This window comes from Cynocephalus volans, chromosome 5, assembly GCF_027409185.1.
Source record: "Cynocephalus volans isolate mCynVol1 chromosome 5, mCynVol1.pri, whole genome shotgun sequence".
Lineage (NCBI taxonomy): Eukaryota > Metazoa > Chordata > Mammalia > Dermoptera > Cynocephalidae > Cynocephalus > Cynocephalus volans.
This window is the reverse complement of record NC_084464.1, coordinates 79,124,080-79,143,575: the sequence shown is the minus strand read 5'-3', so window position 1 is coordinate 79,143,575 and position 19,496 is coordinate 79,124,080. Positions and strand designations below refer to the sequence as shown.

General features: G+C 38.4%; 1 protein-coding gene across 3 annotated transcripts in view; it reads right to left on the bottom strand.

Annotated features, from left to right (window-relative positions):
- Nucleotides 1–19,496, bottom strand: part of CD109 (CD109 molecule) — a 119,066-nt gene that overhangs the window by 83,725 nt on the left and 15,845 nt on the right. For 2 of the 3 annotated variants that reach the window (XM_063097479.1, XM_063097480.1), the window contains exons 3-5: nt 16,637–16,665; nt 8,069–8,299; nt 5,656–5,781 (exon numbers count right to left, since the gene is read on the bottom strand). In XM_063097479.1, coding sequence (XP_062953549.1) covers nt 5,656–5,781; nt 8,069–8,299; nt 16,637–16,665 — 386 coding nt within the window. The remainder of the gene's footprint in view (nt 1–5,655; nt 5,782–8,068; nt 8,300–16,636; nt 16,666–19,496) is intronic. The other variant, XM_063097481.1, reaches the window with a different exon arrangement.

Here is a 19,496-nt window from a genome sequence, read left to right as displayed (position 1 = left end):
ACCTTTCTACAACAACTAATCAAGAGAAAGTAGACGTAGCTATTATAAGCAAAGGAACAATCCAATGCAGTTTGCTTCTGAAATACATAATAATTTGACACCCACAATTTATTATACAGGGTCCCAACAGGGTGATTTCAAGCCTTGAGCCTGTTGGGTTTTCTGCATTCTATTTCTTGTCCCCTAACCCCCAACATTGGCTTAAGACTGAGACAAGGGCTGAGAAATTGCAGTTAGTGACAGTAGATTATTTAGTTCAATGTTCCCAAGCTGGCTGTGCATCTGAGGCACTAGAGAAGCTGTCGTAAAAATAGATTATCCCCAAAATTCTAATCTAGTAAGTCTAAGGTGCCAGAGAGCTCTACTGAGCAAGTCACCTAGAGAGGTAAAGTAAATAGCTAAGAGTACCACCGCTAGGAAATTCAAATGGATTGTCCCCAGTTCCATACCTTGTCCACAACCCAGCATTGCCTCTCAATGGAATAGACAGAGACTAAATATGACTAACTGTGGGCATTTATCTGTACTTCTCAAAATGTGGTCCAAAGAAACAAATGGAATTTCCCAGAGTCCTATTTAAAATTCAAATTCCTAGGTCCCATGCCAGAATAAGTAAATTGCCATCTGAGTGGGGCCTGGACTATGCATCTTTAACAAGCTCCCCAGTCAGTTGGTTCTGAGGCACACTGATATTTGAGAACCTCAGGTTCCCCTTTGTGGTAAACTCAGATGCCTGAGCCGCTCTGAAAGGGAGCACAGCCTTCCATCTTACACTGAGGGCTGCGGTGATCAAGGGAACAGGAATCTGTCAGTGACCTAGGCTCTTCCTTTGGGCTCTCACAGGAACATGAGCACCAATACTTGGGTCACCCAGAGATCTGGAACTAAACATGCAGGGAAAAACTGCTGTGGCCAGATCCCTGCTGGCTCCCAAGAGCCTGGTTCTCAGACACCACTGTTAGCTTTTCTTTTAAAAAACCTCTAAAACTGCCTTTTAGTAACCTGGAATACAAATTTTATTGTTTTAGTTGAAAAATAATTGATTATACATAGTGGTGGGGTACAGTTGAATATCAGTACCTGTGTACAATGTGTGGTGATCAAATCAGGATAATTAGCACGTTCATCATTATAAAATGTAATCATTCCTTGTGTCCATTAACCAATTTCTCACTCACCCTTCTTCCCCTCTACCTTTCCTACCTCCATGAACCACAGTTCTGTTCTCTCCTTCTGGAAGTTCAAAGTACTATTGGAATTGTTATTTCTTTCTTTTTTTAAATTATTTTAGCTCCCACTTATGAGTGAGGACATGCGGTATTTCTCTTTCTGTATCTAGCTTGTTTCAGGTAATGGAATTTTTAAATCATAGATACAAAAACATCTGCAAATAAATGTGGCATATTCATACAACGGAATATTATTTAGTTTTTAAAAGGAAGGAAATTCTGACATGCTACAACATGGATGAATTTTGAAAACATTATTCTGAGTGAAGTCAGTCAGTCACAAAAAGACACACTGTGTGATTCCACTGATATAAGGTAGTTAGAGCAGTCAAAATCACATAACGTAGAAAGGTGGCTGCCAGGGGTAGGGGGAAGGGAAAATAAGGAGTTATTTTTTAATGGGCAATTTCAGTTTTGCAAAATAAAAAGGGTTCTGGAAATGGATGGCAGTGATGATTGCATAACAATATGAATGTACTTAATGTCACTGAACTGTACACTTTAAAATGTTTCCGATAATAAATTTTATGTGTATTTTGCCACAATAAAAAAATTGGGAGGAAAAACCATTTGCAACTATTTGGGAGAGGCATCAAAACCAGTAAAGAGATTAAATACCTAGAGATAAGGCACCTAGAGAAGCACTGCAAAAAATGAAAATACAAACAGTGTCTAACTTTTAAAACAAATTATCTTCCCTGTCTCTTGCCTATGGGAGAAGGAAAAAAAAAAGTTATCTTCTCAAGGCATATTAGCAAGTCAACTATCAAATCAGAACACATTTCTCCCTTTAACCTATAATATACATAAATTATAACAGCCCAGTAAAGCATGTTTCTATGGAGAGATGTTACAGCTAAAATAAACTGCTTCCCTCTGAGGGGAGGGCTTAGTTCTCTGGGAAGTTAAGGGAGAAATGATGGCAGAGGACTGGACAATCAAAGTGTGGGGAAGGTAGAAGAGACAGCAATTCTTCTCAAGAGAAGAAGTACAATCCCCAAAGCAGCGAAGAACTAGTCACTTTAGTTACAGTATGCCAACTGAACACATGCATACATAGCACACAAAAAAAGTCAGTGTTCTTACTAGATTTTACTGATTTTAAGAGGTCTTAAAAATATCAAGAATTGCTTTGAAATTTAAACTAAGATTGTAAAACATACATAAATCTTTGAATATTATAGAGAACCTTCTATGTCCCACCATCTTATACTGCACAATGAAGGAGACAAAAAAATAAAAATAAAAACCTAGAAATTTTACTAGGTCAAAATAATTACTCATCATTACTCATCATTAAAAATCCTAAGAGTGAAAAGCAATACTTGAAGGTTATACACCATTTAAGTTAATCCGGAAAGGTTAACAGTGTAATAAATGATTCATTCATTCTTATTCTACAAACATGTTACAATTGGAGAAATGCCAAGGAACCCATCAAGTTTGTTTTATCCAAAGGATCCTTTTCCTGACCTAGGGGAAACGGCAACTAAAGAACATCACTTTCTGATTATCTGCACAGTCACTACAAATCAAAGCTCTGACAAGTCCTGTACTTTTTAGATATGTTTTCCTTTAGTAGTCATACAGAGATCATTCCACATTTTTTCTACAGACAAAATGAAGTTTCAAAACACTCCTTGAAAATAAATATTTTCCCTTCCCTGAGTTTTATACTGAGAATGGAAAACATAGTCTACGATGGTGAACTACTTAAATAATAAATATATCTCCTCCATAGTCATTATTCACCGCTAAAAGAAAAGGGGTTTGATAATAAGCAATATACAGTCTTTTAATGCCGTGCAGGAAAGACAAAAACCAGAGATTGAGGCCATGTTCAGGGTTGCGTCTCGTGCCATTTCTTTGGTTATACTGACCTCTGGTGGCCCTTGAAGAGCCCCTTTTTTAAAGGGGGCTTATTTTTTCTTAGTGTGTGCCTCAAATTAACAATTTATCACCAATAATAAATACCTCATCAATATGCTTCTCTTCAAAAGGATAAAGATGCTTTATAGAATGTGAAAAAGGTATAAGCTGCATTTAGTTCAAGACAAATGACTATTGTATAGCTTTTGTACATTCATCTAATAGATACTGACTTCTACCTAGGTGCAAAGCACTGAACTGGGTCCTAGGAATAGAGGGGTGAACAAGACAAGAAGGTCACTACCCTTACAAAGACTACAGTCTATTAGAGACCACCAATTAAAAGCAACGCGAATGCAGCAGGAGAAGCAGAGTGCCGTGGGAATGTCGGGGGTGATGAGGCCACGTTAGAGAATGCCTGAAGGATAAAAGTGACTAGAAGCACTTGTTCCATCAGAGGGAGCAGCACGTGGAAAGGCTCTGGGATGAGACAGACTAGTGAGTTTAAGAAACTTAGAGGATACAATATACCTAAAACATAGAATTCAAGGGTAAGGGTGGCACTAAACAAGGCTGAAAAGATGGACGAGGGCCAGATCTTGTGAATGTTCTTAATTATTTAAGCACCTAAATTTCTTTTTTTTTCCTGTCAAAGCAATACAGCAGGTCAAGTCCACAAGCTGCTACATAAGAAATGACGTAAGTCTTTCAAAGTACAATCTCACATCTTCCACACGTCTTTCTCCACTATTCTATGCCCCTCTCTCCTCTGGTACTTATTATGTTCTCCACTCATTGAACAAACTAATCTCTTGGAGCCTGTCACCCAGCTAAAACTGCCCTTGCTGGTCATTGTGCATGAGTGGCTTCTGAATGGACCAACAACGGACACCCTGACCCAAGAGCAGCCCATCCATAGGCTGCCAACCACCCACGAAGAAGCTTGCTTGTGGCTCTGAGGATGATGGTTATTTAGCTGAGCCGATATAACCAGCCCCATTCATATTTAGATTGGAGGATACCTCAAAGGTTGGTAGAGAAGTAAGAGGAGAATGGAGCAGACCACAAAAGACGGAGGGAACAGCTGGTCCCAGAAGCATCGGTGTTCATCTTTACAATAAACCCTCTTCATCACCAAGGCGGCCCAAGCACCTTATGATGCCTCTGCTGTTGCACTGCTTTCTGTTTTTCTGTCATCCTTGTGTCATTTAACTTTTATCCTATTACTCATGTCAGCACAACAACGATCTTTGAAAGTAGAGATCACACGTTTCACTTTCTTGTACCCATCACAACATTGTAAGTTCTCAATACATATTGGATGGATGGATGGATGGATGGATGGATGGATGATGGGCAGGCAGGTGGGTGGATGGATAGATGGAGGGACAAAAAAACTAACCAAGGCCTAAACTCAAGGTATTTCCAACATGATGGTGGGATCACAGGGTCATGGCAGGAGCCTGAGCTTTGCTATCAGTAACCTGAGTTCAAATCTTACTCAAGCCTCATGGCAAGTTGCTAAACTTCTCCAAGCTTCATTTTCCTTATCTAGAAATTGAATTTAATAAAACCTGTTTTTCAGGATTTTTTGTGGTAAAGCAAGTAAAAAGCAGGGCACATAGTAAGTACTGGGTACTTCTGCCTTATTCAGGTCTATACTAATGAAGGATTATTCCTTCCAATACAGTGGTCTCAACAGAGCAGGGAGAGACAACTTCCACCCAGGGAACATTTGGCAGTGTCTGGAAACATTTTTGGTTGTCACACTTAGGGGGAGGGAAAGCTGCCATCTAGTGGGTAGATGCCAGAGACGCTGCTAAATGTCCTACAATACACAAGACAGTGTCCACAACAAAGAATTTTTGTCCAAAATGTTAATCGTGGGGAGCTCTGTTCTAATGGAACTATTTTTTTAAAGCTCTTATGCATGAATTTATATATTTTTTAATTCCAAAGAGAAATGGGAAAACAGTCAATGAGTTTTCAAGTACCACACAGCGATGCACAGGAGAAAACCTGAGGCACAGTGAGATGGAAGGCATTTTACTGCCCCTGCCCTGCTAGATCTCAGAGCTACACAGTTGGCAGCAAATAAAGCAAATAGGTGCTGGAGCTGGGGAGAAAGAAGGACTAGGAAATAGGTTGATGTGGCTGTTTAAAGTCATTATTTCTTAAAACAAAGATAAAGAAGGTTAGTACAATCATTCTGAGACATAAAATTTGCCTAATTATAGTTACTACGTATTCATTATTTAGTTTTAAAATATTCAATGCATGCAATAAATAAATAAACATGAATTTCATCAGTTTTATACTAAAATGCCAAAATGTTTTAACCTTCAAATGTTAATCATAGAAAAAAAATGACTAAAACTCTGATATGTTAAAATGAAGGCTAATCCACTGAAAAACACAGTAAATTAAAAATAAACCACTTAGTCTAGATGTTCATATTAATTTTTTCTGTTCATTGAATAAATAACTTTGGAGATAATTCCCCACTTAACCTATTAAATCATTTTAACATTCCCCTCAAAAATACATTTATACTCACATTCACTTGAACTTGAATGGACCAGTCACCAAGTATTGGATGGGAAGATAATTGAAAAGTTTTAGAAATGACTCCAAGATCACTTTGTTGTGACAACCACTGTTGGATCAAATTTGATTTGGGGTCCTAAAATGAAAACCATACATGTTAACAATATAAAGGCTGCCTATGTACATGTGTATCCCATCCGGTTAGAAATGACGCCTTGCAACACTCCCCGGCACATCCAGAACTTTCCCCAAGATATGGCACAAAGTTTTTGGAAAATGTCAGCTCTATACTACTAAAGAAAACAAATCAAATTTCTTCCTTTCTCCTGTTTCTCCAGAGATCATCTTGATTCTGCTCCACCTTTTAATTCCTGGCATCATATTTCCTTGTACATGAAACACTGCATGTACATCACCAGACCTGCAGGGGTGGTGGTGGCGGCGGTTTTAAAGACAGACACTAGAGCAGAGTAGAGAGGCAGAGCTATAAAAATGCACGGACCAGCTGTCCAGAATCAGCAGGGTTATTTCTGGGTTAATGCCTAGAACAGGCAATTTATCCAGTGCTGACTTTTATTTGCCTGAGGGAGAAGGATTAATGTAAACAGCCAGAGATAGGCAGACCTTTACTTCTAAATCATCTATCTTACACATACTTCCTGGCGTATAGTAAGTTCTTAGTATCTGTGAATAAATGATGAAGAATGACATAAATGAAGTCCATTTAACCCTGCCCAGAAGGTCCCATGCATCTGGAAATTCTACTGACTACGTCAACCCGCTTCATAGATATTCCATTTATGTACCAGAGGCAGAAATTCACAGAGCTGCAAACTCTGAAAGACTAGCTCAATTCAAGAAGTATGCACTGAGCAACATGCCAACCAACGTGGCATGTGCTACAAACAAGTCTTGGCTTGAAGTTACATGTATTCGTGTTTGTTTGTTTGGTTTTTGTTGTTGTTGTTTTAATTTATAACAACAAAGAAGCTGGGAAGAATAGGAAGATACTGAACTAAAAAGCCTAAATTCACCTTTCACACTATGTTATATATTAAAACATTTAGGATGACCAACGTCCCAGGAACCCCCTCAGGGGTTCTGAGGACCAAAGACTTTTGGTTTTAAAATCAGGAGTGTCCCAGGCAAACTAGGATAAGTTGGCCACCCTATTTCTATGTAATGATCAAATGTCTAGTATTCTCCTCAGCCTTAATGTAGAAAACCATGCCCAGCTGGTTCTCAATTGTCTTCAACTTGATTCTCAGGGAAAAGCACTCAGTCTGCTAACCATGCTGCCTCTGAATCATCGGAGCATTCAAGCAGCAGAGGCCAAATGACTACCTGTCAAAAAGGGTCCTATAATAATAACAATAGTTAATGTTTAATGAGCATGTACCATGTGCCAGGCACAGTTATAAATGGTTTACTTGAATTACCTCATTTCATCCTCACAAAATTTTAATAGTAGTAGGTAGTAGTAATAGTAGCAATAATAGTATTCATTTTATACATAAGGAAACTGACGGTCAGATAGGTTATTTAATATCCCCAAGGTCACACAGCTAGATCTATTCTTCTTAGAGCTAACAATGATCCTTTTAAGATGTTAAGTAAGATCACATCACGACTCACCTCAGAATTCTCCAGTGAATTCTCATTTCACTTGGTGTAAAACCCAAAGTCCATATCATGGCCAGGAAGACTGTGTAGGAGCCCAACTCCCCACCAATTCACTTGTATCTGACTTCATCTTCCAGTACTTATCCCCTCACTCCCTGGACTCCTGCCAGCTTGCTGTTCCTCCAGTGTACCAAACAAGCTCCCACCTCAGGGCCTTTGCACATGAGGTTCCCTCTGTTTCTACAGGCTCATTTTTTTATTCCCTTTAGGTCTCTGCTCAAATAGATCTTCCCCGACAACCCTATAGAAAATAGCAAGCACAAACACTCTTTCTCTCTTTCTCCCGCTCTCTCTCTCTCATTCACACACAAATACATATATACCTGTCCCTTTACATATATATATATATATATATATATATATATATATATATATATATATTTGTGTCTGTATTTATTGTCTGTCTCCTCACTGCCCACTAAAAAATAAACTCAATGTGAGCAGGGACTTAATCTGTTCTGTTCACTGCCCTATCTCAGTGCCTGGAATATAGAAGTTCAATAAATGTTTGGCAAATGAATAAATCAATGAAGAAGTCAAGACCAGAACTCAAGCAGGCCAACTTTGAGGCCTGAGCTCTTCTGCCACCTCCCTTCCTGGATAGAGGATTCCCATGTTGACAGGGATTCACCTAATGGTGAATACTAAGATATTCCTGTCACAAAACCTGAGCAGAACATCCAAGAGAGCTTTTAGTAAGATGGCTTGAATTCTTTGCTTCTTTTCTGTCTGGCACTTACCTTAATTAGAATGTTTAAAGAGGTTTTGTAAGGCTTGAAGTCTGAGAAGAGTGTAACAATACGAAACTTCACTTCTTGCTTTGGCTTGTATAGGGCCTTGTCTGTTTGAATGAAGACAGATATTCTCTTGGTCTCAAATGATAGGCGCGTACTATTGGAGAATAAAATCTCATCCTGGGCACGTCCAGTCACACGTAGTTCATAGATCTCATCTGCACTGTTCAGAGGTAGCTGGCGGGTAGGGGGGGAAGAGATTAGACATATCAAGGTCTCGTTATTTTACCTCAAAAATGTTTTAATTACAAGTTAGAATAGAAAATTTAAATACACAGTACTATCAAAAGTAATTACGATGTCAAAAAACTTGCCCCTCCTAGGCACGAACATTAAACAATCTGTTTTCCCTCTTTTAACATCCTGTAGTTTGCTCTCCAATTACATCACAGGGTTCCTGCAATAGGGGTGCACACCCGCAGCTCTCTCAGCAGCAGGCACCTTGCCATTTACTATTCCAAGTGCAAATTCGTCCTCAGTGACAGTGATTGTAGGTCAGATTATCTAGCATCCTTCAACATTCTTTCCTATGCTCACCCTCTTTAAGTCAGTGAGACCAGTGAAAAGCACATATGCACAAGATCTGCTTTCTTGCTATCCCCTCTCAAGCTCTTCTCTGAGATGCATTCTCTTCCTACAATTCACTCATCATGTGTCATAGTCTTGGTAGGGATGATGGTGCTGTTACTTTTACCACTATTATTAATAACAGCAGTCCTACCTCCCAGCATTAACAGGCCAGAAGCCATATTAAGCAGTTTATACGCACTGTGTCATTTTCCCTCACAATAATCCTTCAGGTGGAGGCTCTTACTAAAACCATTTCAACAGACAAGGAAACTGGGGTTTAGAGGAGTTAAGCAAGTTACTCCAGGTCGCTAGCCGAGATTCAAACCCAACATGATATACCACTCTAATAACCCTGATCTGGTCATTTTAAAGTATGTCCAAAAAGTCTCTGACATCTTCCCTTCAAAAGGTGGAACCTAATTTCCCAGATTTAGTGACTTGCTTCTAAAGCCTAGAATAAGGCAATGTCATAAAAACAATAGCTTCTGTCTGGTTCTCTTCCTGTCTTAGATTACTTGCTTTGGGAGAAGCCAGCCTTCACGTGATGAGGACACTGGAGAAGCCTGTGAAGAGGCCACATGGGGAAGAAACAAGGCCTCCCACCAACCACCGCCACCAACTTGCCAGCCAAGTGAACGCACTACTTCACAGAGGATCTCCCAGCCCTAGCACAGCCTTCTGATAACTGCAGCCCTCACTGACAGCCTGACTGCAATCCCATGAGACCCCAAATCAGAAATGCCCAACTATGTTGTTCCTGAATTCTTCACCTACAAAAACTGTGGAAAGTAATAGAAGTGTATTGTTGTTTTAAGTTAAAGTTTTGGGGCTACTCAGCAATGGATCATTAGAACACCTAACTTTCAGTTGATCTTCATAGTAAAACCGAGGTCCTGAAACTACATTCTGACTCACTTTCACAAATAAGTTTTGTCAACAGACAGCTCAGAGGGGATTTTCCAATAGCCGCTACCATAAAGCTATCGATATGGTTAAGAATAAGAAGAAATAGTAAGAAACCATCATCACCAAAAAAATGGTCAGCAGGAAATTTTCAGGGAGAAGAGTACTAATGTCTGCAATTGATTGAAAATACATTAAAAAAGATGAATTAATGGATAAATAGAAAGATGGGTAGATGGAAAGATGTATGATAGAGCAAGTACAGTAAAATGTTAATGGCAAACTCTAAATGGTAGGAATAGGAGTGTTCACTATAAAATTTTTTCAAGTTTTTGCATATTTGAAAATTTCATAATAATATGTTGGGGGAAATAATCAATAACATCACCTCCAAATGAGCTCTGCTATCAATTTTTGCTTTTCTTCAATAAATAAATATTTATTGAGCATCTTCTATATACCACATTGTCCTAGGTACTTGGGATACAACATGAACCAAAGACCTGGGCCCTAGTGGAGCTGACAGTCTAGCCTGGAACTTGCATTCTTACCTTCCATTTTCTCAAGTTATACTACAGTCCTCAGATTCTTTTAACCAGATTCCTTAATACTATGAGCACAAAAACATATATGCCAGGCACCAGCATATCATATGCTTATACATGGTGTAGATTTACAAATATATCCGTTTAAAAACAGGATGGTTGGGCCGGCCCCATGGCTCACTTGGGAGAGTGAGGCACTGGTAGCACAGAGGCCACAGGTTCCGATCCTATATATGGATGGCCAGTGCGCTCACTGGCTGAGCGTGGTGCAGACAACACCATGCCGAGGGTTGCAATCCCCTTACCGGTAACAAAAAAAAAAAATAGGTGGGATTGTTCTTTATGATTTGGACATAGTTCAACCATTTTTAGTGCACAGAGACTCCAGAACAGATGATAGATTGAAGACTAATGTCAAATTAATGATGCAGTGGCCTGAAGCCAAAGAGACCTATTAACCACAAGGAAGTCAGAGTCAGACAATCAGAATTAACACAAATGTGCCCAAAACCATTTTACTGTGTCCCCTATTCCTTCTTTCTTAAGGGAATTGACACTGACTTAAGGGGAGATGCTACTGACTATCTTTCTCCCCACCCCCCCCATATAAAAAGAGGTTTATTTAGATGTTAGGATCATCTAGGGATTGAACATGGTTGGACATTAAATGCTCCAGGCTTCAGGGCTGAGCTGCAGAGCATCCTTCACCGAGGCCTCACTTGGATTTACACATGTAACAGGGAACAGTTCGGGCAGTTTGCACTTTGGCCATTGTGCTTTGAAATATTTTTCCAATCCAAGGCTGGGACTGCAGTTTTCAGAAGTCATGCTCTGACCTCTAAGGGACCAGGGTGTCCTTTATATAAAAAGTGCTGTCCCAGGAGCTTCCTGACAGACACCTTCAGGCACTAGTGACTCTTGGGGAGGGCAACTGCTGCCTTCCTCAGGCTTGAGCTGCAGGTACAGCTGCACATTTCACCAGCAATCACCCAAAAAGGCCTCGTCACAGAGTCTCCTTGAACCTGGCTGTGATGGTAAGAACCAAATGTTTGTTCCTCCAAGACTTGTTTGCAGACCACAGAAAACTGCGGTTAGAAATGCCCTATAAAACTGAACAACAATATTTTCCAAAAATATTTCTTACATCACTTTAAATAATTTACAAAAAGCTACAAGAAACATATTTACCAGGACACACCTGTTAAATAAAAACATCATTTCATGTTAGTGTACATATACACAGGGCTATGAATAGACTCCAGTTTTCTCTCCTTTTAATCACAAGTACTATCTATACACATGCACAGATTCACACACAGACATACTGCTTTCCACAAACGTGATGAAAGCCAGAAGGCCCACTCACAACTTGAGTGCTTTGCCCTTTACAACCGACCAGACACTACCCTCCTCCACAGAGGTGTCACTGAATTCACTGGCATCACTGCCCAAGGCCTCCTGGTCTGGGTCGTTCTTGTCCATGGCCCTTCGTCAGCACCTCAGGTGCAGAAGGTTTTTCTTGGAGCCCAAGTTTCTCATGTCACGTAAGTTTCCTTCTTCTTTTTTTTTTTTTTTTAATTTTTAATTTTTTGTCTTATCATCACATAGTGTAAACATTTTTTTGTGGCCCTTTACCAATTTCTCCCTAACCCCCCTACCTCCTCCCCCTTTCCTACCTCTGGTGGGTTCAGTTCCATCCTCTCCTTTTGAAAGTTCAAGGAATTATTGTGATGGTTGTATCTTTCTTTCTTTCTTTCTCTGTTGTTTTTTGTTTTGTTTTGTTTTGTTTGTTTTTCCAGCTCCCATTTTTGAGTGAAGACATGCAGTATTTCTTTCTGTACCTGGCTTATTTCACTTCACATAATTTTTCTCTAAGTTTGTCCGTGTTGCTATGAATGGCAGAATTTCATTCCTTTTTATGGCAGAGTAGTATTCCATTGTGTATATATACCACATTTTCCTTATCCATTCACCCTCTTATGGACATTTTGCTTGGTTCCAACTCTTAGCTATTGTAAATAGAGCTGCAATAAACATGGGACTGTAGGTATCCCTTCGACATGATGATTTCCACTCCTTTAGGCATATACACAGGAGCAAGATTGATGGATCGTATGGCAGTTCTACCCGTAACTGTCTGAGGAACCTCCATACTGTTTTCCATAATGGCTGCACTAATTTTCAGTCCCACCAACAGTGCAGGAGGGTGCCCCTTTCTCCACATCCTTGTCAGCATTTGTTATTCTCTGTCTTTTTTATAATAGCCAGTTTAACTGATGTGAGATAATATCTCAATGTGGTTTTGATTTGCAATTCCCTGATGTTTAGTGATGTTGAGCATTATTTCATGTGTCTGTTGGCCATATGTATATCTTCCTTTGAGAAATGCCTATTCAGCTCCTTTGCCCATTTTTTAATCAAGTTACTTGTTTATTTATCATTAAGTTGTTTGAGTTCCTTATATATTCTGGATATTAATCCCTTGTCAGATGCAAAGTTTCCAAATATTTTCTCCCATTCCATAGGCTATCTTTTTGTTCTGTTACCTGTTCCTTTAGCTGTGAAGAAGCTTTTTAGTTTGATATAATCTCATTTATTTTTCTTTTGTTGCCTGTGCTTTTGGGGTCTTGTTCATAAAGTCTTTGCCTCGTTCTGCTTCCTGAAGTGTTTCCCCTATGTTTTCTTTTAGTAGTTTTATAGTTTCGGGTTTTCTACTTAAGTCTTTAATCTGTTTTGAGCTGATTTAGGTATGTGGCGAGAGGTACAGGTCTAGGTTCATTCGTCTACATAGGATGTCCAGTTTTCCCAGCACCATCTATTGAAGAGGCTGTCCTTTCCCCAATGCATTCTCCTATTGCCCTTGGTTGACTATCTTTCTTCTTCTTTCGGTTACCTTAAATAATTTGCTTTTTCAACTTTCCCCATTAGAAACCCCACCTCCTCATATGTAAAGTTTAGGTAATTTGGGATCTTCAAAGACTCAGTGTTGATCCCAATGCTGGAAAATCAGACATGACAGTATGGACCTTGGCAAGTCAGTAGACCTGGGGTATCTCCAGGAAGCTGGGGCATTGTTACATGCCTCGGGGTGTCACCATGGACTGGGTGATTCTCCAGAGTCCTGAAGTGTCAATACAGATCTTGGTGCTCCACTGTTAGCAACGGGGCACATAATTAGGAGACTGGAGAAACTATTGTGGATTTTAAGCAATCTTTATGAAAGTTTCTTTCTGTGCCAGACACAGAATGGGTCATAACCTGCTTCCCACAGGAGAGTAGACACATGAGGTAACAGAAGCTCCTACACCTCTGCCGGTCAATTGCTTTCTGCCTTCTTGGGGCCACAGTTCCTGAAAAGGGTTCCCAGAATTGGTGATCCAGCGGTTCCCCAATAAGAGACTTCCATATCTCTTATACAAGTGTCAATTATTTAGATTTTGGATTCCTATTCTTTGACCAGAGGGCACATTCTCATAGTTGGAGACAGTCTGGCAAGAAGACAAGAGTTTGGGAGTCGACAATATCAAGGGGCTTTAATCAACAAAATATCACCAGCCTCTGAGATGGGCTGATATGTTCAGTCTATTTTGTGTATGCATAAATGCAAACTCCCTGAGTAGATAACAGATCTCTGCCCTTGGTACATAAGAAAATGCATGTTCAGAAAGATCCCTGCTGCACAATAGGTAAGAATTATTTATCTTAATCTGGGCTGTCTAAAGCCATATCACCTTCTCTGAAAGATTCACTGCTTTAAGTAAACTGAGACAACACAATAGTATTTAACCTCATTTACTTCATGAATAATGCCAGTTACTAAAAGTAATGGAGACAAACTTTTAAAATAAAATTGAGATACTTGAAGTTGATACGACAAGCAAACAGAAAGGACATTGTTGGGGGGGGGAGAAGGGAGGGAGGTTTTGGTGATGGGGAACAATAATCAGCCACAATGTATATCAACAAAATAAAATTAAAAAATAAATAAATAAATAAATAATTTTAAAAAATAAAATAAAATAAAATAAAATTGAGAAATATAAATGATAGTTACTATTAAAACATAGTAGTATGTATACTTAAAATAAACTTTAAAAACATTTCTAATTAGATAAAATCACTCCCGCATCCTAAGCTGGATTTATTTACAAAGAAAATAAAATAAATTTTTCTGCCATATTTTGTACAAAAAAATAATTTTTATATTAAGCATCAATTATGTTTTTATTTACTTCTTATTAAGGGCTATTTTAATGTATTGAGGTAGAAACAATGAGTAAATCATATATTAAAAACAAATTTGCTTTAATGCAGTCTTAAAATATTCATATTTTTCAGTAAAAATCCATGAAGTCCTTAAAAAATCATTTAAAATATTACATTTACAAACATCAGAATGCAAGTTCACTTTGAAAGCTGGTTCTACTTTAATTGAAAATTCATAAAAATGCAGAACCTTCTATTTTTGCCAAGTGTTATCAAATCTTCCCAGACACTTTATGATTCTTTTAAAATGTGCTTTACTAAAAAGGGATATACTCCTAAATATAATCTCCAGTAAAGCTTTCAATAAATAGTTGCTATATCTATTCACAATGGAAATGGCATAATATTAAAGACAAATATAAGATGTCATTGTTAGTATTTCACATTCTTAAGATTTGAAAGAATTATAGTGGCCAAATTTCTAGCTAATGGTAGCCCAGACAAGTACTCGTATAGTTTATACAAATACGATTGGATGAAGCTCTCGCGCCCTTGCCCCGCCTTCTCCTTTCAGCCTTTCTACACTTCCGGTCTGTGAAACTGCAGACTCCTTTGAGGAAACCAGACAGTTATTGTGCTTTAAGCTGTGATTCCTGAACTTAAATCCCACCCTCCTTCTGCTACAGGGCAATGATATTACACAGAAGTTATTTTAATCTTACCATTGGAATTTTTCTTTCAACAGAGTTATGCGTACAGGCACTGGGGGCCAGCATCTAATGTTTTAGGTTCTATTACTGCAAATAATATTTTATTTCACAAAAATTGCAGGCTTTTCCCCCCACTTCTGCCTCCTGATGCCTTCTTCCCTCCACTTTCTATTGTTAGCAGCAGTACATTTGTTGGTAAGGAAAGAACAAACATAATATGTAAGAAACATAATAGATAGAGCATATTAAGTAATTTTTATAAAGCCTATTGGGAGCACAGTATTGTCTAGGAATGCCCCAAAATGAAATGTGGTTTCTGGCTGTGCTTGACAAGTAAACTTCAAGAGGTAAAGTGTGAACCTGGCTCAGGAAGTAATACTGATCCTACAGATGTATATAATGTGTCAGGACCAAAGTCATTAACAATCTGTTCTAAGAGAAGTATAATGAATTGCACCTCTTGCTGGATGCTGTGGTCTACTCTATTGTACATTAAACATGTGAGACTCTGAAACAAAGCATAGTAAAAAGTGCAAACTTCCAAATCAAAGCCATGGGAGGTAGGATTAGTTCACAAACAACATTTAATAATCAAATTTTATGACTCTCTCAACAAAGTAATAATCCCTTTCCATTTCTATAGCAAATTTTACAGCACTTTCACATCTCATTTCATTCCAGGGTATCCCCATGAGATAGAAAAGGTATCTCTATCCCCTTTTTTCAGAGCCAGAGCTAGGGTGAGGTGAGTGAGGCACTTGTCTTGGGAACAAAATTTAGGGGGACACCAAAAAACTCAGTAGTCAAGAAAATAACATTTTAATACAATATTTTTAAATGCCAAAATTAATGCAAAAAATTACATTATGAACAAAAAAGTCAAAGTTTTAAACAAAGACAGGATCAGTGTTACAAATTTTTCCTTTGCCTCAGGTTCCAATCTGGCTTAGCATGGCAATGCCCTTTTCAAGGACAAGGAAATTGACAAACAGTGTTCATTACACACTCAAGACTATTGGGTTCCCTAAGGCAAAAGTTCAACCAAACCAGTCCAGGTTTCTTTCCTAATAGTCCAGTCCAGTTTTCCTCCGTGAAGTTCTCTATTTTACAAGAGGAAAATCTCTGCTAGAGAGAGTCTGTAGAGCCTAATAACTAATCCCTTTCAATATTATTCTTAAAGAATTCTGAAGGCTGAAAAGGAGAGAACAGAACTGTGGTTACTAAAGGTGGAAAGTGGGGAGGAGAGGGGAGTTAGCGAGAAATTGGTAAAGGATCGCAAAGAATGATTACATTTTGTAATGATGAATATATTAATTATCCTGATTTGATCACCACATATTGTACATAGGTATCGATATTCAGCTCTGTACTTCACAAATATGTATAACCAATTATGTTTCAATAAAAAATAAAAATAAATAATAATAAAGCCAAAAAAAAAAAAAGAATTCTGAAGGCTGAACTAAACTCAAGCCAAACTCACAAGTGTAAATTGATATAAAAATCCAATAAAATATTAATTTATTTAGTTCACTGACGCAATGTACTTCTGAAACCAAATTTTTTAAATGGATACTTACTGATGGAAGAATTAGTGTCTTGAAAGAGCCTAAAAGGAAAACAAGGAAGAAAATAGAGTCATCATAATTTTAAAATAATGATACAATACAAAGCTTACAGAACTTTCCTAATATTTTTTTAAATGTAGATGGAATCATAAACCTATTTGGTCAAACCAAAATTATTTTATCAATACCCATAACACTCAAGAAATTACTACATATCTTTATGCCAGAGAATTAGGCATCAGGATGAAAAGGATATCAGTGGGTGAACCCAAAACACAGTAAGTTCTGCTTCTCTGTGCCACTATCATTTTTGTTGTCAAGTTGCTGCTGCTCTTGATGGTGTTTTAAGGTTATACACACTTGAGGAATGCTTCATACAATGTAGAAAGGGAACCCGGGGTTTATATCTTATGTTCTCATACTCTCATGATAAAAGAAGAAAAGGAAGACATTAGTCATGTCGAGGGTGAGCTGGGACTCACATCTGACTCATGAGTATTAGGGTGATGCAGACTTTTTTTCATGTAAAGCTTCTAAACATAGGACTGCTAACTTAACTCATGCCCATTTCTCATAAGATCCATCTATTTTAAGAGAAAAAATGGTTTCAAGTGAAAAATAAAAGAATACTTATCCACAGTTCCCATCAGAGGTGATGATGCACCTGTAGTTCCTTCTTTCACTTAAGAGCTATTTATTAGGGTACCACAATGAACAGGACAGACATGTCTCTCTCCCGGAAGCCACATGGGTTTACCTTGTCGGAGCAGAGAGGCACCAGAGCATGGCACAGTAAAGAGCAGTGGTAAAGCAGCAGCCTCTGGAATCAGACCTCACTACTTCTATCATAAATTTGCCACTTACTAGCCCCGTCCTTCAACAAGTAACCTGACTCTCCAGCTCAATTTTTTCATCCATAAAATGAGGATGCTAATAATTGCACCAATCTCATACGGTGGTTGTAAGAAATAAGTATATTGATGCCTGTAAAGTATATAAAACGGTGCCTGGCACATAGGAAACACTTGATATATGTTAGCCATGATAGCGCCAGAAAGCTTGAAGAGTTATCCATTGGGGATATCAGCATGCCTCTACAGCAATGATCTTCAAATTGTTATGATGGAGCACTACATCAACAAAAACATTTAGTACATATCACCAATGTCAGATTAGACTTGTAATGTTATATACACATACTTTCTCAATCAAAATATTAAATATTAGAAAACCTCAATTTCTTAGTTTTTGCTCAATAAAACAACATAAATGAAAGTACATTTTCTACATTCACCCTCAAAAATGGTCCTGTACACTCTCAGATGTACACACCCATGTCTAAGACCACTGCTCCTGTGAGCCTCAATGAAACACAAATATGTGTTTAGGAGCAGATGAGCAATTCATCACCATCACTTATCACCTAGCACAGGTCAGTTTATCCACGAACTGTCACCATAGGAAGCAAAGAGCAAGACTCTTAGATCAGAGGACACTGGACAACGAGTGTTTTGAAGAGGCAAAGGAGAAAGAACAATTGAACAGACACAGTCAACATGGAATAGCTACGATAGAGGTAAGGTGGGTCGAAGGAAGGTGCCCAAAGAAAGTGATGCCAGGGTCTAGAGTTGTAGGATAAGGAGAAATTAGCCAGGTGAGGAAGGAGGGGAAGAGTGATGCAGGCAGAGGAGCAGCAAATATAACCCAGTGGAGGTCAGCGTGAGGTTACTGAAGCACAGAGCTGGGTGAGCCAAGGCCACAGGGAGAGGGTGGTGAAGATGAGGCTGGGACACATCTCTGCACAGTGTGAGCCTTCACCAGGATTGTTCCAGGTGACACTGTTATCCCAGCATCCTGGCTTAGCATCTGTCCTGGACCATTTTTTGGTTGGCAAAATATTATTGTGGGGATGGGTTTAATATGCACACGATTTAACTTTGAAAATTTTTTTATACTTTTTTTAATTGATGAGTAAAAACTATATATTTATGGTACAGAACATGATGTTTTGATACATGTATATCTTGTGGGATGGCTAAATCAAGCTATTTAACATATATATGCATTACCTCATATACTTATCATTTATTTGTGGTGAGAACACTTAAAATTTACTCTCTCAGCAATTTTCAAGTACACGATATATTGTTAACAGTAGTCACCATGATGTATAAGAGATCTCTTGAACTCATGGCTTCTGTTTAACTGAAATTTTGTGTCCTTTGACCAACAACTCCCCAATCCCCCCCATTCCTGGCCCCTGGTAACCGCCACTTTTACAGCCTGTTTCAATGAGTTCCACTTCTTTACACTCCACATGTAAGTGAGATCATGCAGTAGTTGTTTATCTGTGCCTGGCTTTTTCACTTAACATAATGCTCTCCAGGTTTATCCATGTTGTCACAAATGACAGGCTCTCCTTTTTTAAGGCTGAATAGTATTCTATTGTACATACGGTCAGCCCTCCATACATGCAGGTTCCTCATCCATGGATTCAACCAACATCTTATCAAAAATATTCAGGAAAAACAACTGCATCTGTACTGAACATCTACAAACTTTTGTTGCTATTAGCCCCTAAACAACACAATACAACAACTATCTATATAACATTTACATTGTATTATGTATTATAAGTAAACGAAAGACAATTTAAAGTATACAGGAGGATGTGCATAGGTTATATAAAAATACTATGCCATTTTATATCAGGGACTTGAGCGTCTGAGAATTTTGGTATCTGTGGGAGGTCCTGAAACCAATCCCCCACGGATACTGAGAGACAACTGTATACGAGGGGTATTTTTTAAAGTTCATGGAAAAAACTGTATTATCTTTTAATTCTACTTCCCATGAACTTTTTGACGTACCC